Source organism: Aythya ferina (genome assembly GCF_964211825.1).
Source record: "Aythya ferina genome assembly, chromosome: 15".
NCBI classification, from domain to species: domain Eukaryota; kingdom Metazoa; phylum Chordata; class Aves; order Anseriformes; family Anatidae; genus Aythya; species Aythya ferina.
The window spans coordinates 10968704-10992920 of record NC_140314.1 but is presented as its reverse complement, the minus strand read 5'-3'; the positions used below and the strand labels follow the sequence as shown (position 1 = coordinate 10992920).

The window sequence follows — 24217 nt, the reverse complement described above, 5'->3', positions numbered from 1 at the left end:
ATTTTCTCTCATTTTGTCCTGTAAACCATTAGAGATGAGTGTCTGGGTGAGCATGTGGCTCTTAGTAAAAGTATAAATAATTGTGGAGAAGCCACTGCAGTGAATGAGCTGATCCTCCTCATTACCCCAGCAGAGGTTACTGCATCAGGTCTGCTTTTCGCTTCATCTTTAAGAATAACAGCCTAATGAGAGCTGTGCTACAGCAAATAGCTGTGCTGTATCAGCTGCCTACCAGAACAAATTCCTACTATAAATGCATAGTTAGTGCACTAAATATACTGTAACTGACCTTCTAAGTATAGTTTTGTGTGTGCACGAAGGGATGGTCTATTTTCAGTATAGCAGTAAAGTTCAGCCTGATATATTTTCATGTGTCTATGCCTCTGAACTCCTGTTATTCATTAAACAGATGCCAGAAAGAACTTGTGCCTGTCCATTACTATGCAAAGCCAGTATTTGCAAGGCAGAAACCTTAAGGGGGAAATAAGGGATATGGGAGCTTAGCTTTAGCATTGGCTGCATTAATCCTCATAGCATGGAATCGGAATTCAAATCCAAGTTGTTTCCATAGGTGTTGCTGGAGGAGGGATGGCATTGTCCTTCCAGAACTACACTTGAGAAGGAAAAAAGCTCTTTTTGTGCTAGATCTTCAGTAATGTATATAAAGTGTTCCTCAATGCACATCAAGCAGTGCTTTTAAAGACAGTTTGAGGCTTCTCTCCCAAGCCATGGGTGTAGAGTCACTTTTGGGATTTTTTCTTACTCTTAGATTGAGAAATAGAGGTCCTTTACTCCATAGAGGAATATTCGTAGGTGTTATTAAGCTGTGGACAGTTCTGCTCCATCTTCAAGAAGTGTTGGAAAGGTTATCTCTTTGGCTAGATATAAGCTAATTTTATTTGAATGACTAACCTGAGATATCTTTTTTTTTTTTGTCTGAAGCAGTTTAGGGAACTGCTGTACCACCACAGTGCTGATAGCAGGGCAGCTCTGGTAACTTGAACGGGGAGGCAGGGAGGACAGTGATGAGCAATGGAAAGAAATAATCTTCCATCACTGCATCTGGACCTGGAAGCACACATCTGTCAACAGACATAGTTGTGCAGCTTCAGAGGGACCCAAATGCAGTGTTATTCTCAGAACTGCCATCTTATGTCCTCTTTGGGTTCCATAAATGTTCACTGCCTGACAATGTGAAGATAGTGCCTGCCTTCATTGGAGCTGTAAATGAGGGTGCTTGGTGTAACCCTTCTGTGGGGCAGTGTTTAACGACATGCCATCGTACTGGGCACTTCCCTCCGCCCTGCCTGTGCTAGTGGTTTATCCCTGTGTAACAGCAAAATGAGCTTTCTGTTCACTCCTCCTTTAATTGCTGTATTTCCCAGGTAGGAGTTGCCTGGGACAGATGAAGCGAGGCATTTCCCAGAGCTCTGGCTTGCAGGCATGCACATGGACACGGGTGCATGCACGCGTGAAGGAGCCCAGCGCAGAGTTACTGGGCTCGGGTCAGTCAGGACAGACGGGAACCAGGAGCAAAGCGTGGGGCTCACCAAGCCTGACCACTGACTCGTGTGGTGCACACGCCTGAGCTTGTTGTCCATGGATATGTCCTTATTATTTTGTTAGAGACAAATGATACATTAGTGGGGGAGAGCGGCCATCAGACTGAAAGAAATTATTCCTTTCTATCTGGTGCTGCACCTGGAAAACTGTCTCGTTTCCCTCTCTCTCCTCCCCCTGGGTCATGAAGAGCTTGGTGAAGGGGAAGGGCCCGTGCTGGCTGCTGGGCTGGGTCTGGGGCATGGGGCAGGTGGGGAGGCTCATTCAGATGGGGCTTATTCAGGCCAGCAGAGTGGAGGCTGAGGGGGATCCAACGCCTGCCTGCAGCACTTTGGAGGGCAGCTACAGCAGATGATGGAGCCAAACTCTCCTCAGTTAAACGAGGGGCAGCAGCACCAAGTTGCAGCTTGGTAGATTCTATTTGGACATTAGGGAAAACTTCTCCAGGAGGGCGATGCTGCCCAGGACAGATTACCCAGCTATGTGGGAGGATCACTGCCCTTGGAGAGTTACAGAGCTTGGGCAGAAAAATCTGCAGCGTTGGCAATAGTCCAGCTGGGACAGGAGGCTGGACTAGGCCTTGGAGGTGACTTCCAGCCAGCGTTTTTGTGATATTCTTTAATATCCTCTCTAGCTTTTATTGGAATGGAAACTATTTCATCTTGACCAGTTACAAATCCAGACTCTTTTTGAATATAGGACGGATGTATTTATTGGAAAACTCCTACTTAGGTTGCATAGCTGTTGAAAACCAGGTTGCAATCATCCACACAGAAGTCAGTTGTGCCAGGGGTTGAGAGTTTGGACAGTCACCGTGAGCAGCTTTGTAGGAGGGAGGGAATACAGAGCTTTAAAAATCTTTAAAGTGTTTTTTTGAGCAGTGACACAGGTTAGGGGAGGAGGAGCTTTGGCCAGGGACAGATAGCAACACAGTGCCCAGACAAGGCTAGACAGCATTTGATTCAGCTTGGAAAATCACAGCAAATAAATTGGCCAAAATGAAATGGAGAATTCTAGAAAGCAGTCCTTCTGGGGGAAGAATCTGGTAGAAGTGATAGGTAGTCATTTTTAGAAAGAAAGGAATGCTAATCCCCCTGCTAGCTAAAATGTGAGCATGAAAAGAAAAAAATCCAAAATCAGTGTTTTCAAAAATTACCATTAATACTTCAGGCAATGGTGAGTTTTTGAGGCACACAACCCCCCGCTTTGCCTGCTAATGGCCACTGCTCAGCGTGCTGGTTACCATCGACTGGGGGAAGGAAGCTGATTAGCCTAATTTAAATGCCCGGTGGGAGATACTGCAGGAGGCCAATGCACTCCACTGATAGGGGAAATGTAAATATGACTGGAGCCCGTTGTTTGTTTGCATTTCAGACTTAGCAATTATGTTCTGCATAACGGTGCCAACGTGAGAGCTGGCAGATGTACATCAAAGCAGAAGGGAGCGTGCAGCGTGTTGTGCTTGCACTGCGTGCTCGTTTTGCTGGGGAACTGCACACCCCTGGGCTGCCTGCAGGGATGAGGCAGTGACCTTACCCGTGGCCAGGGAGCATGAGGAGGGTGATATGAGCAATGGGGCAAGATGGGGAGCAAAGAGAAACATCAGGAGACTGGAGGTGACGGATAGCTTAAAACGACGTGTGTGTGGTGTACATGGAGGGTGTGATGAAGGGAGGCTCGTTGCATACAGACTCCTTTCCAGGTGTCCATGAAGGGTGGTGAGGTGACTGGAGTGCCCAGCCTGAAGAGCAGAAGACAACCAGGCAAGCTTCAGTCCTTCAGTGAAAGCAGGAAAGGCCCCATCCTGCCATCACCTGAACACAGGCAGGAATGCTCTAAGGGATATTTGGTGTCTTTCAGGGGCTGTTCCTGCATGAGGACGGTATGAATGAACTGGAAAACAGATCTTGTCATCTCCACTCATTTTTACCGTCAGTTGGCATAAAGCAGCAGCCCAGTATGTTCCTAAACTGCAGATGGGTATGGAAACATGAGCAAAAGCTGATGAATTCCAGAGCAGAGCATGTGATGTATAACACATGGAGATGCACATCTTTATGTTTAACTGGAGAAATGACTCTGGCATATGTGTTTGGGCCTTGGCTAGTGGGAGTACTTTGAGTGACGTGCAGCATGGTTCCTTCATTTGGGAGGTTGTTAAGACAATTAAGAGGCTGTGCAGCAAACCTGAGCTGTATCTGAAGGGCTGGCTTGGTGGTTGTGCTCTGAGGAGTCTTGGGGGAGCAGCAGCTTCTCTGCCATCAGGGATGCCATCATGCAGTGCAAAGCCCACAGTTAGTCTTTGACCCTGCTGTGACTGTGCAGTGCTGAGGTGAGCTGATGTCTGTGCAGTATGGTGGTGCCCAGCAAAGCGGTATCTGTACTGACTAACAAGGACTGGCCATGCAAGTAGTTGCTGTGGCTTTAGCTTAGAGCCAGGGTTTAGGGGCTCTTTCAGGACTTCGTAATTCCCAGGCCTTCTTTGTGGTGATTCTGGCCAAAATTGCCATCTCCCTATTGCAACCACTTCACCCACCCCAAGCTAACCAAACCTCAGGAGTGCGTGACCTGTAGTTACCAAGCCACTTGGACTGCTCTGGAGGAAAATAGCCTCTTAAGTCTAAACTGTAGTTACCTAGACTGCTGCTGCAGATCTGTGACAAGCACACTGTAGATCCAGCTAAGAGACTGCAGAAGTAAATCTGTCACTTCTTGCTTTCAGGGCTTGTTGGCACTTGTGGTTCTGTGTTTTCTGGAGTTAAAACTACTGACAGTCTCAGGAAATGCCCTAGGCCAGGAAACTTTTCGATACAAGGAGAGCCTCTGCAAAACCCCCAGGCTGCATTTCCTCATTACAGACTAGCTGCCATGTGATGTAGGGATGGGGCAGCATGGGAGCAGGGCAGCCGTTAGAACAGCTGGGCACTGCTGAAGCGAAGTAAGTGTGATGGAAATTGCACACGTAAATGAGAATTTAGTGGGTGATGTCCCCTGTACTGCTCTCCCGGGGGACTTATGCACTAGGCATGTCTAAGATAGGCACAGATTTCACTCAACTCGCTTTTCATGTAAATGAGGGACACAAGCCAGGTGTCTTCTGATTTGCATTCCATCGGAGGGGAGACCTTGAGGGTGGCAATATCAAGTCTTGCTGCATCCACTTGCTTTTGGCCCACATGCCTCCCTTGTTCTCTTTCCCTGCAGGCTGCTGCACTATTTCCGAGGACGACACCATTTGGAGGAGATCATGTACAACGAGAACATGCGTCGCTCCCAGCTGCTGATGCTGTTTGACAAATTCCGCAGTGTCCTGGTAGTGACCAGCCACGAGGACCCGGTGATTTCAGTTTTCCAGTCAGTCTTAAAATGACTCTACTGGCAAAAACCTGCCACACGCTTGATGTTCTAGGAGATGCTTAAAACATAAGAGATGAATTCAATTCCTTCTTGCCACATGACACAGAGCAGGTTCTCTCCCTTCGTGCCTCCATTTCACATCTTCATCCTGCGGTTACAGCTGAGGCCAGTCTATGTGAGGGGCTCTGGGGCCTGCTGCAGGACAGCGTGTGCTTGCTCAGCTTGGATTCCTGCCGTGCCACCTGCACAGCAGGGGAGCTGCTGGGTCACTGTTTTCCTACTCCTTTACCAGGGCTTGTAAGTGTGGTCCAAGAAGATTTTTAACGGCAGTGTTACTGACAGTACATTTGGGTGGATGTTTTGCAGCAGAAATGCTTTTTCTGCTCTCCGGCAGTGTGACCGCTGGGTCATTTAGCCGTGGGCACTGTTCGTGGGCAGCCTCTCCCCACGGCAGACCGTGCTTGGCCTCTGCTCAAGGGCAGAGCAGAGTTGGCCTGGCTTTTAGGGACATGTCCCTGGGTGCCGAGGAATTCTGTCTGATCATCGTTATCTGGCAGCAGTGGGGACATAACTAAGAATGCAAAGTATCACAAGTAAACAGTTTCATGAATGAAAATGACTTGCTTTGTTATGGCTTGCTGCTTCCTCTTCCCAGTATCCTTATTACTAAGTGTCTGTGGGGACCCTGTTGTCACAAGGCAGCCTGTTTGCAGATTTGCAGATCTGTTTTTGACTGGGGCAGGAGGAGCTTGGTTACAGAGCAGGACTGAAATTGTCTGGCCATACTGCAGGTGCTTGGCTGTATTTGTTCCACAAAGCTGCAGGCTGCTGCTTGCCCCTCTGGGGCCTAGTTTGTGGCTCCGTTCCCCTCCCTGCAAGCACCGCTGCAGCTGCAGGGCAGCAGACGAGGGAGCTGGCCTGGGTTAAAGCCATCCAGCTGAAAACCAACACACAGGGCTGTACGTGGCTGTGCTTCCTTACCCAGTTCAGCAACGCTTGAGCAGCTCCCCACAGCTGCTCACCGTGGCGGGGTCCAAGGCGACAGCAAGGCAGGGACATTCTGCCATCAGCTGCAGCAAAGTGCCCGTTTTACCTCTTCCCCTAAGGCCAACGCTGAGCTCCAGCTGCTGCATGGGTGAAGGCAGAGAAGACGCAGGGGCCGGGGCTAGGAGATACTGAGCTCCTGGGCACCCCTACAGCTCTGTGCTGTGCATCCAGGAAAGGGCGCAGGGGCAACTTTTGCTTCCGTGGTGGTGGCTTCCAGGGACATGCGGTGTGTACAGACCACCAGGCTCCTCTTGAAGACCTTCCTGTATACCACACAGACCACACACACAAGCTTGAACTTCTCCCCAGAGCTGCAGGAATGTGAGAGCGGCTTCACTTGCCCACACGGCAGGGGTGAAAAACGCGTTGCCCAGCATAGCCACCACCAGCAGGGTGCAGCTGCACCGAGGGAGCCCAGGGCCCACAGCGTGCTGGATACCTGATGACAGCTACTTCATGCCGGGCCCTTTTGTGCATCACCCCCTGCAGCTGCAAGCAAGGATGTTACAGAAGGACAAAAGCGATGCCTGAGCTAGAATCAGCACAACGTTGCTGCAGGGCCCCTTGGCCCATCCAGTCCCCAGCAAATGCATCCCGGGGCGTTAATGAGCTGGACATAACTAAGCCCCTTTGGAGGAGCAGGGTAAGAGTCTTCTCATGTGATGGGGGAGTTGGAAACTTGAATTTTTCTTGCATGTGAATCCTGAAGGTGGAGAGGAATCCCTGTCATCTCTATTTGTGGTCACAGGGATGATGCTGATACAGACTGCTAGATGAAGCCAAGTGCCACACGGCACTGATGGGATGTGGTCACCTGGGCCCAAGCCCAGGGACACAGGTGAGCACCGGACCTAAAGGGGAAGGGGCCAGCCCACACACTGCTGGCCAGCACCCAACTGTGCCTGGCTGGCAGGTGAAAAGACAAATCCTGCCCAAGGTCAGCAGGGCACATTGGCACCAGCCCTGCAGCAGCATTTGTGCAAGCTGTGGCTGAGTGCAGCACAGCGCTCCCTCGCCCTCCCACCCCACGGTCATGGCACGGGAAGGCAGGGTGCAGCTCTCCGCGGGGGAAGTTGCAGCAACGCTGTGGCACAGAGGTTCCTAACACTGGCTGGTGGCCACTAAATCCTGAGACCCAGGCCATTATTTGGCCTGGCTGCATGGCTTGGTGCCGTATCTCCAAGGCAAACTGCCAGCAGGGCTGCAGTTCTGTGGGTTTTGCCCTGAATCCTAAGTGCAAACACACACACACCCCGTACCTCATGGCAGGTTGCAGTGCTGCGAACCAGAAGCCTCAGCATTGGTGCTTTCTCTGTGTTGAGGCTCACACACTCGTAAGTTTTGAACTGGTCTCAAAAGCAGCAGGAAAAATAAACAAAAAAAAGATGGACTTTATAGACTGGGGTTACAGATTGAACAGGGGCTCTTGTCCAAATCTCTGCTCAAAGAGAATGCGTCTGGTTAGGTCACGCAGGAGCTTGTCTAGAGGAGGTTTGAATGCCTCCCAGGACATATTGCTCACAGCTTCTCTGGGCTCCTGTTCCAGTGTTTGACCACCCTCATGGCAAAAAAGTTTTCCATGTAGCTAATGAGAATTTCCTGTTTTCTAGCTTGTGCTCATTACCTCTCATCCTGCCCCTGTGTACCTCTGACAGAACTCTGGCTCTGCCCTCTCTACAGCCTCCCACTAGGTAGTTGTAGGCGACAGTAAGATTCTTCTTTTACCTCCGCTCCTCCAGGCTGATCACCCACAGCTCTCTCCTCCCTTCCATCAGCCCTGCTGCCATCCAGTCTGTTGGCTATTCCCCAGAAGATGCCAAGTGGGAAGCTTCTTCTGGGCAGCAGCACAGCAGGCCAGCAGCATGAGCCTTCACCAGTCACCCACCTTACCAGAGCCTGGATCTGTTCACAATGCCTCCAGTGCCCTTCAGTGCTCAAAACCAACCTCCGTTTTGGCTGGGAGAGCCATTCCCATCTGCCTCCCCAAACAAAATTCCACCTTGCTGTCTTCATTGTGATAAAGTACGTTTATTGTTAAAAACCTACAAGCTGTCCTTGCTGCTGCCGCAGCGGAGCTTGAGGCTCTCATACAGAGCACCGATCAAGTCCTGGTTGGTGGCACACCCGCAAGACTCATCAGCTGCAAGGGGAGGGTCCCCTTACTGCCATCTCTCTCTCTATTTTCTTGTCTACAACACTTACAAATTTATTTCCTCGTAAATAAAACCTGAGAGGTTTATGTGACCATTCTCCCCTGTTGCCAACACCAATCCTGGTTGTGGCTACCACGTCCTGCTCCCCTGGTAGTTCATGTCCAGGTACCATCCAGATGGCTGCATCTTGGGTCAGGTCCCTTTGGTCAAAAGCCTTATCAATCCCAAATGCTTGGCAGAGCTTGGAGGGCCCGTTACACAGCTGCCAGTCCTTCAGTGGCTTTGCGGGTCCTTTCCTGGCAGCACTGCGCAGCTCTCTCATCGCATCTAAACCCCGAAGAGGCTCCAAAGAACGAAGTAAGACAGCAGCGCCTTCCCCTGTGCGGAACAAGAACCACACGTTAGTACAGGCTTGTTTGTCAAAAGCATCTCCGTGCTCAGCCCCAAGGCCAGTGGAAGCTCTTCATTTCTAAGCCTGAGGGTGCAGGGAATTGCCTGCAGCACCAGCCACAGGGCCTCTACTTCTCCCAGGCTGTCACCAAATCAGCTGCTAACCCATGGTCAGTGCCTTGCCTATCCTGAATATCTGGAGTCCCATAACTCCGTGTCCTTGATTCACCAGAGCTGATTTGCTCTTCCTTTACCCCACTTCTTGATGTTCCCAGGTCTCACTGCTGCTCCAAGGCTTGCCAGAGGACAAGAGGTTTTTCTTCTGTCAGCACAATGTTCGGGAATAAATACACATATGGTTCAGTTTTGGCATAGCTATCTGAAGCTGCTCCCAAACCCAGTGGATTTATAATAAACTCTGATTATAAGATCTCCAGCTAACAAAGGAGAGGAGGAATGAGTGTGGATGCTGCCAACAGAAAGAGACAGCTTGTGGGGTGACACTGGACAAAGCCTCCTGGCAGGCAGCAGCAGGCACTGGGAGCAGCCTGGGCTACCGCTGAGGGAGCTTGGGATGGAGGTGTTCCCAGCGCCAGCGCCCCGTCTGAGGTGTGGGTGGGACAAACGTGGCTTTGGGGAACTGCAGAGGAGTGCGATCCGAATCCTTGTGCCAGGGAAGCTCTCACAGGATGGGGTCCTGGGGCAGGCAGGGGCTGCACGGCCCTGGGAGCATCCCTTCTGCAGCTATGGTCCACCTGCGACGAGGAGGGCAGAAAGCTGCCATTCTCTTCTCAAATGCGATTTGTCACCCTGTCGGGAGCCTTTGGAGCTCCCCCTCATTTTGGGGACAGTGAAGCAAAGCTACAGCTCTGAGCAGAGAAACTCCCCTGCAAGGAGGCTATCCAGCTGAAGTGGGACATAAATACTTCCTTGATATTTTCCACTGGGGAGCAGGGAAGGTCTTCTCATGACCTTGAGTGGGCGAGCTGAGAGCCTGGCAATGCGATCTGTGTGCTGCCCCACACAGCACCCGTTGTGCTGGGGCCGCCCACGACATTCCTCCTCTCCAGCATCTGTGCTCTGGTGATGCTGCTCCACAAGAATCTCCTCTCCCTCTCCAGCCTCAAACATCTGGAGCCATGCTCAAGCCTGGCAAAGGCTCTTCTGTAGCCCACCAGATCCCTAGGGACCTGCAGTTTCCAAAAATAGAAGCCCTCTCACATTTTGTACAAGGCCCATAACAAACTGCTCTCCTGGGTTCCCAATGAACCTATAAACTGAAGGCCTGATTCTTGCTTTTGCAAGGTGTGCCTCTTGCCTTGAACCTGCACAGAACCCCCACCGCCCCCAGTGCAGCTCAGTGAAATAAACAGACTTAATTCCAACAGCTGTCCGCAATCTGTTTCCAAACACTCCCTTCTCTAAGGAAGGGGACTGATGCTAATCTAGCAGCCAAAAGCTGTTTCCCTCTCTGACACTGATTTAGAGCTCAAAGCTCATTTTAGATTTTTAAGAACATGCTCCATGTCCTAATTCTGCTTTTCATCCGTGCAAACAGAAACATCCTTCATGTTGGGATGCTGCCTCACTCACCAGGAACAACTGTGGGATTCCGAGGAGCTGCTAATTACACTACTTGCCTTCATCCATCACAAATGCAAGTGGAAACTGTGGTTACATGTGAATTAAAGCAAGTCCTTGGGAGCTCATGTGAAGAAAGACAAGCCCTCAGAGAAACTCCAGGTGCTCCAAAGCACCCGCACAGCAGTGGCAGGGTGTACCTGGCACTTGTCTCTGGCTGCTCTTTGTGCGTTTCCACTAGGAAGTTTTCCAGCTCTTCCTAGCTGTGTGCAATACAGACCCTGCTCTGCTCCAAGCCAGCAGCCCCTGAGCGTGAGAGCAACACCACGAGAGCTTTGGGAACAGCCAGCAGGCAGGATATGAGTGCAGGGATGCCTTGATGCTTTCTCTGCCCTCCCAGCCCGCAGGCTGGCACTCAGGACCCTCTGAGTGTATTTGCGTATCAGAAGTTTTACTTTAACTACCAAATAGTACCTGAATCCTGGCTCACCACCTGCCTGCCAGAGTGCTTGAGCCTTCCTTCTTCCCTTCCTGCAGCCTGCCACTGCGAGCTCGTGGGGTCACCTGGCTTCAGCAGCAGCCTGACACAGACACTGCCACCGCCACACCATCAGCGCAGCTCGGGTCCTCTGCTCCAGTCCAGAGACAGTGTATTTACCTCCCATGCCTCACAGAGTCACTCCGTGTACCGAGCAGAGTTTAGAACTAAAAGCTGGGGTCTGGCAGCAATGCAGAGGCCAATTCTCTCCCTGGGCAGCTAGAAATCATGAAATGATAATGAAGTCCCACACCCGCGCTGTGCAGCTTGCTTCTCCCTCCCTGGATCAACTCCAGCTCTCATTCTTGGAAACAGCTCCTGGCTGCTGTAGAGACGTTTTCTCCTCTCTCCACCCATCTGACTCACTGCTCTCAAAGCACTTCCTTCAAAGTCCTGGTCTAGGATCCAAAAGTTAGGGAGAAGTCCACCCTGTGTGACCCTGGGCCTGGGTAGAGAATCACCAGGATCCTGATTTTACACGAGATTATTTCAGATCTGGCAGCAAAATGCTCACATTGGCAAATGCCTGAGAAAAAAAAAATAATCACAGCAAAGTCAAAGAGAAGCTTGACTGGCATTTATTGTCTTCCTGAAGCAAGGGAAGCCCAGCATCCCTCTTAGCCCTTGGGAAGGCTCTTTGTGCTAAGATTATTCTGCTGTTGCCAAGATTCGCGGTAGGATTCATGCACGCTGAAGGACATTGGTTATATTTTTCTATAAACTTTTCTTCCTCTATCTTTTATGATTTCTCCAAAAACACAATGCAGTGACACACTCCATGGCTTCAGGCAGTACCAGTCCTGACAGTAATGGGAAAGGCCCCTTCCAGTATAGTCCCACGATTCAGCTTTCTCTTGGTGATGTACACAAAGATTTCCCCTTCCTCTGTGACAGAAAATATGAGACCACCCTTCAGCTCGTTACGGTTTTATGAACACAAAACCACAGCCAAATGGACTTGGCTGAATACACAAACAGCCTCAACTTCTCGCCTCAATGTGGCGAGGCAACGTGCTACAGCTGAAATGCTTTTGCCATCTGTCGGCAGCATCACATTGGGCTGAGGACTTACTGTTGAGGACACTGCAGTGGTGGTGGGTCGTGCAGTAAAACTTGCTTTTGTAGCTGTTCTGCCACACATCTCTGGCAGCACAGCTCTACTGGTGACACGCCTCTTCCTATCCCCGAGTGACACGGCTGAGCTTGAAGTCTCGCATAAACCAGATACAAAAACCAGAAGATGTTTGTCCCAAGTGGTAGGAAAACAGACAATGCTACGGGGCTACATATGAAAAAAAGGGAGCTTTAAAGAGCGAGAGGCTCAAGAGCCAAATACCTCATTCCTGAGAAGGTACGCGGAGGGCAGCAAGGAAGAGGGGCATATAAAGGCTTGCACACGTTACTGTCTTAGATCCCGAGCTGTTTAAGAAGCAAAAAGCTGCCTGCACAATTCAAGTCAGAGTTTAGCTGTTGTCTGCTGCAACAGTCTGACCTGTGCTGCTTGCCTGGTCCCAACAGCGCATGTGTCCGGGACAGCCCTGTGTAGCAGCTATGCCAAGAAGGTAGCAAAACACAGGCAACACTGAGAGCACGGCGCTTTGATCTTCCTCCAGGCAAGTACAGCTGCTTTCATTAAGTTAACAGCTCCACATCAGCGCTCTGGTCGCTCAGTTCAGGAAGCTGAGCCGCAGCAGGACAGCAGCCAGTGGCTCTCTTGAAATGCGCCCCTTCCTCATCAGGACCCTGCTGTGGAAGCAGCACGAGGGCTTGCCAGCAATGCAGAACTGGTCAGTATGACCTGAGCCGGCACAGTTACAGCAATACAAGGTCTCAGCAGGGGCATAGAAACGCTGAGGAAAAGCAGTGGTTGAGACAACAGAAATTTGGATACAGAACAGGCGTTTCCAGCATGAGGGCCAGATCACGCTACTCCAGCTGGTAAACGTGGCCACCCGATCGGAAAGACCAAAGCAGGCACTGCTGGGGCAGCAAACCTAAGGCTGCAAAGCAAAATCTGCTGGGCATTTCCTCCTGCACCCCAATCCTGCAGAGTACAGAAAACTCAAGTAAAGGCCTCGGTCACCATCAAAAGCTTCCCTTCTGACCTCACAGTCAACTTGCCATAGCAAAACAGGCCTAAATGAATAATTGATTATGCAAAAGTCATCGTGCAGTACCTGCTGACATTCAAAGAGAGAAAAATCATTTCTAGAGCAAGGGGTCTGACAGCTGTGGTGCCCAAGAACAGACAGGGAACACAAATACTTCCAGGGTCTGTTCTTACACTTACATCATCTCAGACTCTGTGTCCCCACAACACCATATCAAGGCTGCAGAGCAGACAGAGGCTGAGTTCATTTCTTTTTAAAGCACAGGAAGATCCTGGCAAAGACAGGTAATAACTTACTAACAGATCTTTTTGTTTCATACAAATTCTCTCTTTGCTTTAGTGCAGAGACTCACTGTCTTGGGCATTGCTTAGGGAACAAAACGTCTTGTCAGACACATGGGGGAATGTCCTAATGCAACACAAATAACATAAGAAACTAAAAATAAAGCTAAGAGCTCAGCTAAATCTTCAGATTTCCAAACAGCCTAACTTTTAAAGGTGTGGCTTGGAGCTATTTAGGAAGAGGGATATAAATTCTTTGTTAGCCATAATCACAAAAAAAGCAGAGACCCCAATCTCCAAATTCCATCAAAACAGTGAGCTCATTGACTGTTTTGCTACAAAACTAAACATAGGTATATAAGGGAAAATTTCCGAAAGCACAGATTTCAAAGAAATCTTTTAGAATTCAAAGGCTAAGCTTTTTTTTTTTTAAAGTAAAAATTATTATTCCTAATATTTCATACACTAAGAATCCCATCCTGAACAACAACAACAACAAAACATTCTTCTTTCATTATCTGAACAGATTTGGCAGAGACATCATAATGAAATTCATGTGTTCATCCATCAGACTCCAGACTTCCATTTAGGAAGTCAGGCTCTTCCCCCACAGTATTACCTGGCACTGTTTTTCTGCTTGGCTCCTGTCCAAAGGCCAAAACCTGAGGATTAATGGTCACTGTGACAGCACTTGCTTTCTAATTAGGAATATACAAGCAAGTTTTTTTTATTTGTTTTTGTTTTTAAGATCTATCTTTGCAATGGTGAAAAAGAAAAAAGCTTCTGAGATTTTTCAAACAAAGTAAGTGTTTACTCTAAGAAATACATGCTGCCATTTCAAGGTGTCTAATTAACCAATAGCTTTATTGCAAGGCAAACACTGTCATCTGTAAGTAAAGCAAAAAACAGGTCTACAAGCAACACCTGCTTGTTAAAAGGAGAATCATATGATTAGGGCTTTTATTATCTTGAGAATAACAGAAGATTAAAGATCCTGTAACAGCCTGTTTTTTTTTTTTCCATTTTTTTTTTTCCTTAAGATACAGCAAAGCAGCTAAAATGATCCTATAGTGGCTACTTACTTATACCACCTTCAAGGAACAAAGTTCACCAACTCACATGAATAAGGCAGCAGCTCTGGTCATCAAAACTGAAAGTTCCATCCTGTCCAGATTCCCTTCTAGTCCTTCACCTTTATTTCTGCATCTGAACAGCCATAGAGCTTCCAGCTGGGACAAAAACCCCATCTGGCTGGTCACTGCATAGCCAGAGATGGGCCCTGCTTGTAGTGTCTGAAGCTAACACACTGGCCACAGCTACAAACCATTTACAATGGCAAAACTAAGGTCCGAAGGAGAGATTATGACAAGTCATTGACTTCACAGAGTCCATAGGGAACTCACGAGTGACTGCACCACAGCAAATGTAGATTGCAATATCAGACCCGTGCTGTAGGCATTAAATCTTTTTCAGCCTCAGCTTACCTTGGCTGGAAACATTCACGCAGAAGTAAATCCCGTAGATCTGATACACGTACAGGGTGCCTGGTTTCATGAACATCGCTGCGTTTCGTTGAGTTTGCTTCCCACCTTTCGAGTGGGAAGCTTCATCTTCCCCACCCAGATAAGCTTCTGTTTCAACGATCCTCCCCCAGAGCTCCCTGCCGTCAGGAAGTCGGCGAACTAAAATCTGAAACAGAGGTCAGAGGGCATCAGTTAGCAACCCCCTGTACAAAACAATCACAGCACAAGGGTTGTAGAAGCAAGTCAGAAAAAAGGGCACGATGGTACAATCTACTCTCCTATACCTCCATGAGTTCAGTCTGTAAGCTAATAAGAACTCTTTCAGTTTCTACTGTCTGGGCCACATCCCAATACAAGAAATTCCTACCTGTCGTTCACTCAGCAAAATGCTTGGAGGGTCTAGATGTTACAGTATCATACAGAGCAAATTTATGACCATATCTACAACAAAGCAGCAATCTCCACAGCCCACAGAGCTTCTTTTGTGGTTATTTTCTGTATTCTCCACCTCAACCCTGCAGGAGAGCTAGAGCTTTAAGGCAAAAAAGCAGCACTAATATCAACTCTGAAGCACCACAAATATGTTTTCCTTTGATCAGAAGAAATATGACAGCAGCATAATTAAATAACTACTGTGACTGGATAGTCTCTCCTAGAGGTGTTTCAAAAAAGTCCTAGTGACTATAGAGACAGAAGTACTACTGATACTTTGGTTATTTTCTACACCATGGAGAGGGCAATTGCAGAAGAGCTAGAAAGTGGCTTCAGGCAGACAACAAAGGATCTTCATTACTGCAGTGTGTTCTTCACTGCTGCTACCTCCTTAAATAAAACACAGTTGATGGGGAAAAGCACAACCACAACAGTGAAAAGATTCTCTAGAAAAATAAACACTAAACTCTGTACAGCATTTTTTTTTGACCTGATTTCTAAACTTTTTTTTTTTTTTTTTTTTTTTTACTTAATGCGTGTTTATAAAATACTGCACTATGGTCTCATTGGTCTAATTACACCATGTTCTGTGCTTCCATACTTAAAAACCAGCAATTCAAGAATGACTTGCAAGAAACAAAGCATACCTCCTAATAAATCTTTTTCCTGGATTGTTAATGCAGTCATTGACCTGATCCAGTACAGATGCTCCAGAAGTCTGTCTTAAATGTTGCAACTCCTATATATCACATTTTCCCTACAGCAGTTCCCAAATCATTGAAAACAACGTTTTATTGGTTTTGTGAACAACAGTGACTTCAGAAAAGCACCGGTGTCTGTGAACACCCCAAAAGCACACGCAGATGGCCAAATTTTTCTTTTAATATGATGAAATGCAATGGTAAAGTTACAATTTTAAGAGTAGGCAGGCATTTCCCTCAGTCTTCAGACAAACTATTTACAGTTACAACAGTTTAAAATAATAAGCAATACTAATAAAGCAGGCACCTCCAAAATCTGGTAGAGCAAAGACAATAAATGCAGTTATAATTATAACAAAATGAAACCATAGATTACATCACGGGAAACTGGGAGTTATACTTTAAAGAAAATCTAAAATTAACACAGAATTTGCCTGGTTTGTAATTGTAGGCCTAAACAGGAAAAGTATGGAACTGGGACTAAAACGTCATCTGCCTGGGGCAACAGAATGCATGAGGATGTTGGAATCATCAAGACAACAAAAAATGCACTAGTACAAGAAAACTTCAGGTATCTTCATATAGACTAAGAAAATACCACAGTAGGATTGGCCATGGACCATATTTTTTAGATACCACCAACTGTCAGTATATAAACTGTCAAAGTGATCCAGAGCAAAATGCAAAGTGTCCTCCAAAGGCTCATCTCTGAAAAACAACTTTCACAAAGTTGTTCAATTTGTTGAGCTTTCAGCCATGAAGTGTAAAGTTCAGTGTCCTTCCACAAGCTTTCAGGTCTAAAAATAATCTATTACAGTATTGCTTACCAGCAAAAAGGGGAAACTACATAAAATGAGGAAGCTTGTTAGGAAGAACTTAAAAGAGGCAGCCAAAGGCCAAAGCAGGAAAGGCAAGCCTCTAGCAGGAAGTCTACAAAGAGCAAATACACATCATGACGTCTGAGAGAAAAGCTGAGAAAGAACAAAAAAAAGCAGCAGGGTTAAAAAACAGAGCAAAGGCATCAATTACAAGCAAGACAGTATCCTTCAAAAGTAAAACCAAAGCTAGACATGGCAATACATGCCAAAAACAACAGTTAGTGGAACAAATTCCTGAAGTTATCTAAACCAATGAGAACCCAGAGAGTTCACCCTACAGATAATAAAGGTATTAAAAAAAAAGCCTCAGATAAGATTGTAGCAGTAAAACTAAAAATACATTTTGCAGTTGTGTTTAGGAGGTCTCAGACTGGAACTTTTTACAGGGAGAACACTGGAGGAACTCCCTCCCATAAAGAGAGCCAGAGGGTTTTCTGAAGGACTTGCTGAGCAGAAGGGACACACATGATCTCCCGTACTCTGATTTCCAAAGGCTTTCAGCAAGGTCCATGGATTCCTCAAAATTTCTGCAGTGGGATAAGGTAGAAGGTACTTTCATGAACAAGTAGTTGTAGGTAGGAATAACATGTCAGAGTTTAACTGTGGGACTGTGGCATCCCAGAGGCCTCCATGCTAGGGCTTATGTTGCCTCATGTATTTGTGTTAGTAAGCTGGGAAGGGTGATTGTTAGCAAGCTCCCCATCTCTACTGACAATACTGAGTTATGCAGAACAGCAAAAATAAAAGCAGATCGTGAAAGACACAACTTTCATAGTGTACTTCCAGGTGAGAACGGAATATTCCAGTACCCTATGACAGTGGTTATTGGTCAAGAAAGGCCAAGGACCTGGCATGCTATTAGCATCTTAAGATATAAAATGGAGGTAGAGGAGCAAATGATGTTGACTGCACAGCATTACTTTCCAGTGGACAAAGCAGGAGTGGGCAAAAACAAATAAAGGAATACCTGAAAAGAAAAAATTGGCCTCAAGCAACCTTCAAACCACAAACAATAAAGTGTGTTTCAGTAAATCAGAAAATAAGTGAGAAAAATGCCACAAAAATAAACTAATTCTGAAATGTGACAATAAATTAAACCTAAAAAAATTACTTTTATGTCTTCATCCAAAATAGATTTAGCTACCAGTCTTTAGTTTCCTAAACTTTGCATGAGAAAGAATGAGGAGAACAGTATTCCTAAAATAGAAAAGCCCTAGGGTCAAATTGCAGAAAAAGAATTTCATCCTTTTACACTAAATTATTAGCTAGCACATGCTCCAGCACAGTAATCTCAGTCTAAATGTCTTACCTGTCCTAGAAAGGATTTGGCCAGACTAATACAGGGCTGGCTGAAAAAATCTGCTTCTAGCTGGAAAGACTTTTTTTTCTCTGTTGCAAAATATTTGCTGCTTTTTGGAGAAGAGTCCCCATCAGGAGTGGTGTTCAGGTTCTCCAAAGCATCAGAGGGAGGAATGCTGGAGCTCCTTTGGAGAGCACTTAATTCAGCCAACAGCTTTCTTTTTCTTGGCATAGTTCTAGAAAATAGATATAAACATAATTAGAGGATGTAAAGCTTATTTAAAAGTAACTCGTGTCCACACACACGGATTTTTACACATCTCTCCACAAAATGAATCTGAAAGGTTAGACAACTTAGGCAAACTACAGAAGCAGGTGACATATTTAGCCGGGTCTACATCAGGTTAAGCAAATACCGGGCTCTGCTGATACACAAATAGAAAACTGCAGTTTGAGTTTTCATCTTGTAAAGACTCCAGACAGAAAATAACTCTGTTCTACGTAGCAGTAAAAATATGTTTGCTTTTAGGTTAGGAAATTCAGAATTTGAAAATAAATACGAAGCAGTACTATGTTAGTTCTCCAAAAAAGGAGATGATCTGTTAAGCAGACAAAAAAAAATATGAAACAAACACCCTGAAAATTGTACCAAGTTAGAAGGTTCAGAGAAGTGATGTATCAATCATTTCATACAGTAATGTAGCTGGACAACAATCTAAGTCTCCACAGGGCACAGAACAGTTGAGATGGGAGATGCCCTATTTACAGTCGTAGTGTCAGACTTGTTTATCATGCTGTAAAAATGTTTGTATTAAGACCCTCACAAAATAAGCTTTAAATTCACCTGCCAAAGGGATGAAGAGCAGTCTGTTCCAGCCTACAGTATGTATTTGTGACAACTACATAAGACAAAATTGTTCTTCCAGATTTGTCACCAATTTACTATGCAAGATTCAAAAGTTTGTTTCTTTTTCTGTGCTGCAGTCCTTACACCTGTCAAAGAAGAACAAAGTTATTAATTCACTCTATGAAGCTCTTTGAAATCTATGCTGGCTAACAGCGTGAGGTGGGAGCTGGGGGCAATGGATTAGCACCGTGACTCCAACTAGCTTTGGTGGGAGATATTTCACTGCAGGAACATCTGCAGAGCACAACACAGAAGTGAGCTGTCCTTTTGTTGTGTATGCTGCTCCTGGTGCTTACTGGACTCTCAGAACCTCCCAGGTAGCCTAAGAGATTTTGGAGCTGTAGGTCATAATACCAACAAAGCATCATTTACTCAGGAACAGCTTACAGTTTTCTATTTCTTCTCAGGGTCTAGCAAAAGCCAGTCTCCCAGCTGGGACATTGTCATTTTGGGAAATGCTCTTTATTTAGCCTTTTTTATACAAAAAGGCTAAAAAAACAGTGGGGAAAAATGCACTGTTCCTGTACTCCAACAAGACCGGATACACAAAAAGCTGAAACCAAACTCTAAAAAAAATCCCACCCACTTATTAAATTCGGAAAGTGTCAGCCTTAAAAAGGAAGTTTTATAAGAGACAGCAGTGACATCAGGTTTTAAAAGATGCTTCACCAATGCTAAAATTCAACCAAATCTAGACACAAGGGAAAAAAGCAAGAGTTCAATATCCTACATAAGTGGAAATCGAAAGAGACCTACACACAGCTGAATCTGCAAGGGAAGTATATACATAGTAAAACTACTGCCACTCATTCTCCACTAGATCAGGAGCTTTTAAAAATGCCTGCAAAACCTTTTGCCATCAAAAATGATCTGTAGCTTGCTTGGATATTTTTCACAAAGACATCAGCAACAGTTTCCTTTACCTGCACTGAAACAAGAATGAATCACAAGTGTGGGTTCCCTGGTACTGTTACTTTCTACTTCAGAAGCAGAGACACATGCATATAAAGGTATGCAGTAAGAAAATCACAGTGCCATGACTTGCAAAAAGATGGTACGTTTGTTTCTTCCTGAACATCTAATTCTTTATTGCAATAATTCAGTGATGGTAGAGACTTGGCACAGAATGGCCAACTCCATGCCAAGCATTCTGCTCGGGACCATTGCTTTCACTTTGTATCAACTCTAAATTGTTATTACAGAATCACAGAATCACAGAATTTTCTAGGTTGGAAGAGACCTCAAGGTCATCGAGTCCAACCTCCAACCTAACGCTAACAGCCCTCCACTAAACCATATCCCTAAGCTCTACATCTAAACGTCTTTTGAAGACTTCCAGGGATGGTGACTCCACCACTTCCCTGGGCAGCCTGTTCCAATGCCTCACAACCCTTTCTGTAAAGAAGTTCTTCCTAACATCTAACCTAAAACTCCCCTGGCTCAACTTAAGCCCATTCCCCCTCGTCCTGTCACCAGGCACGTGGGAGAACAGGCCAACCCCCACCTCGCTACAGCCTCCCTTGAGGTACCTAAAAAGAGCGATAAGGTCACCCCTGAGCCTCCTCTTCTCCAGGCTGAACAAGCCCAGCTCCCTCAGCCGCTCCTCGTAGGACTTGTTCTCCAGGCCCCTCACCAGCTTCGTCGCCCTTCTCTGGACCCGCTCAAGCACCTCAATGTCCTTCTTGTAGCGAGGGGCCCAAAACTGAACACAGTACTCGAGGTGCGGCCTCACCAGAGCTGAGTACAGGGGGACGATCACCTCCTCACCAGAGCTGAGTACAGGGGGACGATCACCTCCCTAGCCCTGCTGGTCACGCTGTTCCTAATACAAGCCAGGATGCCGTTGGCCTTCTTGGCCACCTGAGCACACTGCTGGCTCATATTCAGCCGACTGTCCACCATCACTCCCAGGTCCTTCTCTGCCTGGCAGCTTTCCAACCATTCCTCTCCCAGCCTGTAGCTCTGCTTGGGGTTATTGCGCCCCAGGTGCAGGACCCGGCACTTGGCCTTGTTAAACTTCATGCAGTTGACCTCAGCCCATCGGTCCAGCCTATCCAGATCCTCCTGCAGAGCTTTCCTACCCTCAAGCAGATCGACACATGCACCTAACTTGGTGTCATCTGCGAACTTACTGAGGGTGCACTCGATGCCCTCGTCCAGATCATCGATGAAGATATTAAAGAGGACTGGCCCCAGCACCGAGCCCTGGGGGACGCCACTAGTGACTGGCCTCCAACTGGACTTGGCTCCATTCACCACGACTCTTTGGGCCCGGCTATCCAGCCAGTTTCTAACCCAACGAAGCGTGCGCCAGTCCAAGCCAAGAGCAGCCAGTTTCTTGAGGAGAATGCTGTGGGAGACGGTGTCAAAAGCCTTGCTGAAGTCAAGGTAGACCACATCCACAGCCTTTCCCTCATCCACCCAGCGCGTCACTCTGTCATAGAAGGAGATCAGGTTCGTCAAGCATGACCTGCCTTTCATAAAGCCATGCTGACTGGGCCTGATCGCCTGCTTCCCCTTCAAGTGCTGCATGATGACTCTCAGGAGGATCTGCTCCATGAGCTTTCCTGGCACTGAGGTCAAACTGACAGGCCTGTAGTTTCCTGGGTCTGCCCTCCGGCCCTTCTTGTAGATGGGCGTCACGTTTGCTAGCCGCCAGTCGATTGGGACCTCCCCCGATAGCCAGGACTGTTGATAAATGATGGACAGCGGCTTGGCCAGCTCCTCTGCCAGTTCCCTCAGTACCCTTGGGTGGATCCCATCTGGCCCCATCGACTTGTGCACATCTAAGTGCCGTAGTAGGTCACCAACCAGTTCTTCATGGATAATGAGGGCCACATCCTGCTCCCCATCCCCTTCCACCAGCTCAGGGTAAAAGTCAGGGTAGAAGTCACCTACCTCCCTCAGACAAAATTGCTTGTTGGCCTTTGCAAACGTGAGTCCCGCCTAGAAAGGAGGACGTGGATGGGAAAAGGGGTTGTGTGAAGGAAGGGACAGAAGAGGAATACTTCTGAAGAGTCAATCAAAGGAGTGCTTCACGCTGGAGACTACCCCCAGACTCTTCTGATGGCGTTAACTGGAACTTCCAGATCACCAGCAATACATGAAGACGTGCTGAAAACATGGCCAGTTTGTGTGGAGCACTAACTCAGTTGGTGAGTTGTGCTTTTATGGAACGCAACATCAGAAACAGGATCCGAGTTGCCTGGCACCTATTGCCTCTCCAGTTAAGCAATTCTTAAAAGCTGCAAGTGCTCTCACAGACATGCTACATGGGCAGCCCAAGAGCACCGGTAATTTCATTGCTACAGGCTGATCCTACACAGACCTCAGCATCTTCAGCTCTCATTAGAAACAGCAATAGGATTCCAAGGTTCCTTTCCTCAATTTTCAACCAAAGGAAAGACTTTTCCTACATTTAGTGATTCAGGGTTAATCTTTACAGTTAGAGAGAGAATATTTGTCTGTGCTCTGCATTGCATTACCAGGCATTGTTAAATAATTCAAGTCAGAAAACAGAACACTTGATCAAAGCCTTAATGGATGATGATCTGTTGAGATACAATTGTAAATGCAGGTTAAGATACATAGCTGACGTGATGTCCACCACAATAATGAACATTTTCAAAACCCCCAAAGTCTTCAGGCTCTACGTAAACAATGAAGGATCTGAGGAGAGAGGTCAATTTCCCGCACAGCTTGGGATCATATGCTGTATGGGACAAAACCAGCCTGCTAGTGGCAATGAGACAAAAAACATCTGATGATGTAATACAAGAACAAAAGCTAAAGTTTCTCCTATAAAAAGACACTTCCAGTAATCGAGCAAATCCCCACTTATTGTAGAGGCTGTGAAAATATGAGTCAGACATAGACATGAACGAGTAAAGCATGAACACGGTCCCTTTCATGCCACAGTAGCCTTGATTCTAACACAGCATTCTTATTTAGAAAAGCCTCCATTTTCCAAAACAGATTAGCAGCACATTTCCTGTAGACTGGGTATTTCCCCTCCTTATAGGGCCTAATTCATACCATTTTTTTTTTTTTTTTTTTTTCTTTTTGGCACGCACACATCTGTAGAGCAGTTGGCCTTCCAGCGTTTAGCTGTGAAATCTTCGAAGATCTTCCAAGATCTCTGGAGCATTGCTGACTGATTTGATTATCTGTGCATTTTGTTACATATAAAAAGGCCCCAGGAGGCTCTGCAGAAGAGAAGTGGCAGGACAGGAGATGGGGATCACTGCGCACCCATCTTCCAAAGGCAGCCATCCATTTATGCTTTGTTTCATCAGCTATCACGCCTCTTTCACCCCAGCTGCATTCACAGCACAGGGATGCTGTTTTCCCCTCAATTCATTATATGGCCTTTGCAACACCTTAGAGCCAGGAAGCACAGAAATTAGCTTTTATAGCATCAGAAAGGGATGTTTCGACACAGTAGCCTGAAATAAACACCACTGGTGACCGTGAAGACAGCTCCAAGAGCTCCTTTTCCTGGGAGCTCGGTGGCCAGACACACCGGGAAGCGTTCGTCCCTTGTGCTGCGGGAACCCTGAGGCGCAGGAGCCGTTCCCGCAGCAGCACCGGGGGCTGCCAGCACCCCGCTCCCCGCCCAGCCGCCGCGGTCGGGCCTCACGGGGCAGCCCCGTCCTCCCGACGCCTCCAGGCCGCGCACGCTGGCGCCGGGCCCCGGCTGAGGCGGAGGCGGCCCCGGGGGGCAGCCCCGGCCCCGCAGCCCGCCCGGGGTGGGCCCGGCGGCGGCCTCCAGCCCGCCCGGCCCCGCCGCACACGCACCTGGCCGGGGCCGCGCCGGGCCGCCCCCTGTCCCGCGGTGCCGCCGGACCGGGCCGGGCCGAGCCGGGCTGGGCCGGGCCGCTGCCGGGCACCGCCTCCCGGTGAGGCCGCCGCCCGCCCGCCATACGCGGCCGTGAGGGGCCGGGCTGCTGAGGGGGAGAAGGGCTGAGGGGACGGCGGTGGGCTCCGGAGCCCGTCTGTGTGCCCGCAGGCCATGATTTTTGGCCTTACCTCACTGTCTCCTGTGTCCAGGCACCAGGCTCTCTTAAAAAGGCCTCTATTTTATTTATTTATTTATTTATTTATTTATTTATTGCCGTCTTCTCACGGTGTAGGTGGTGATGGTCCACAATCAAGTCGATTTGCAACCCTTTCTCTGAGCTTGCTTGATCTTTCGTTGTCATTCCTTTATGGGCCGCAGGTGGCTTTGTAGCACATCTTTGAACTCTTCCTGGTTTTCAACATCGACTTTCTGACGTGTTGCTGCTTCATGTTAGTAACACCCAGAAAAATGAAATAGAAGGGTGAATATATGTTCCAGAGAATGCGAATGGTCACAAGCTGACTTCATAGAAAGCTGCATTAATTACTCCCTCAGTTCTCTGAATAACAAGCGTCTGGCCTGCAGAAGAAGAATCTTGGCTTTGGCTTTTACCCAGATG

At 47.5% G+C, this 24217-nt stretch overlaps 2 protein-coding genes across 13 annotated transcripts in view; one reads left to right on the top strand and one right to left on the bottom strand.

Annotated features, from left to right (window-relative positions):
• Positions 1-5536, top strand: part of NPRL3 (NPR3 like, GATOR1 complex subunit) — a 50392-nt gene extending 44856 nt beyond the window's left edge. For all 10 annotated transcript variants that reach the window (XR_014698314.1, XM_084537086.1, XM_084537084.1 and 7 more), the window contains one exon: positions 4765-5536. Coding sequence is in view for 9 of the 10 variants with exons in the window: in XM_084537086.1 (XP_084393212.1) it covers positions 4765-4930 (166 nt within the window). In the remaining variant the exon portion in view is untranslated. The remainder of the gene's footprint in view (positions 1-4764) is intronic.
• A 2436-nt stretch (positions 5537-7972) lies between these two features.
• Positions 7973-23981, bottom strand: MPG (N-methylpurine DNA glycosylase). Of its 3 annotated transcripts, none has more exons than XM_084537094.1 (5): positions 23787-23981; positions 18696-18844; positions 17862-18087; positions 14503-14707; positions 7973-8495 (listed from the first exon to the last, which is right to left on the bottom strand). In XM_084537094.1, the coding sequence occupies exons 3-5, from the start codon at positions 18081-18083 to the stop codon at positions 8101-8103; spliced, it is 822 nt and encodes a 273-aa protein (XP_084393220.1). In that variant the 5' UTR covers positions 18084-18087; positions 18696-18844; positions 23787-23981; the 3' UTR covers positions 7973-8100. The 3 variants fall into 3 exon arrangements, with proteins under 3 accessions (XP_084393220.1, XP_084393219.1, XP_084393221.1); XM_084537093.1 differs by lacking the exon at positions 23787-23981 and adding an exon at positions 23556-23635; XM_084537095.1 differs by lacking the exons at positions 18696-18844; positions 23787-23981 and adding an exon at positions 23556-23628.
• Positions 23982-24217: the final 236 nt, after the last annotated feature.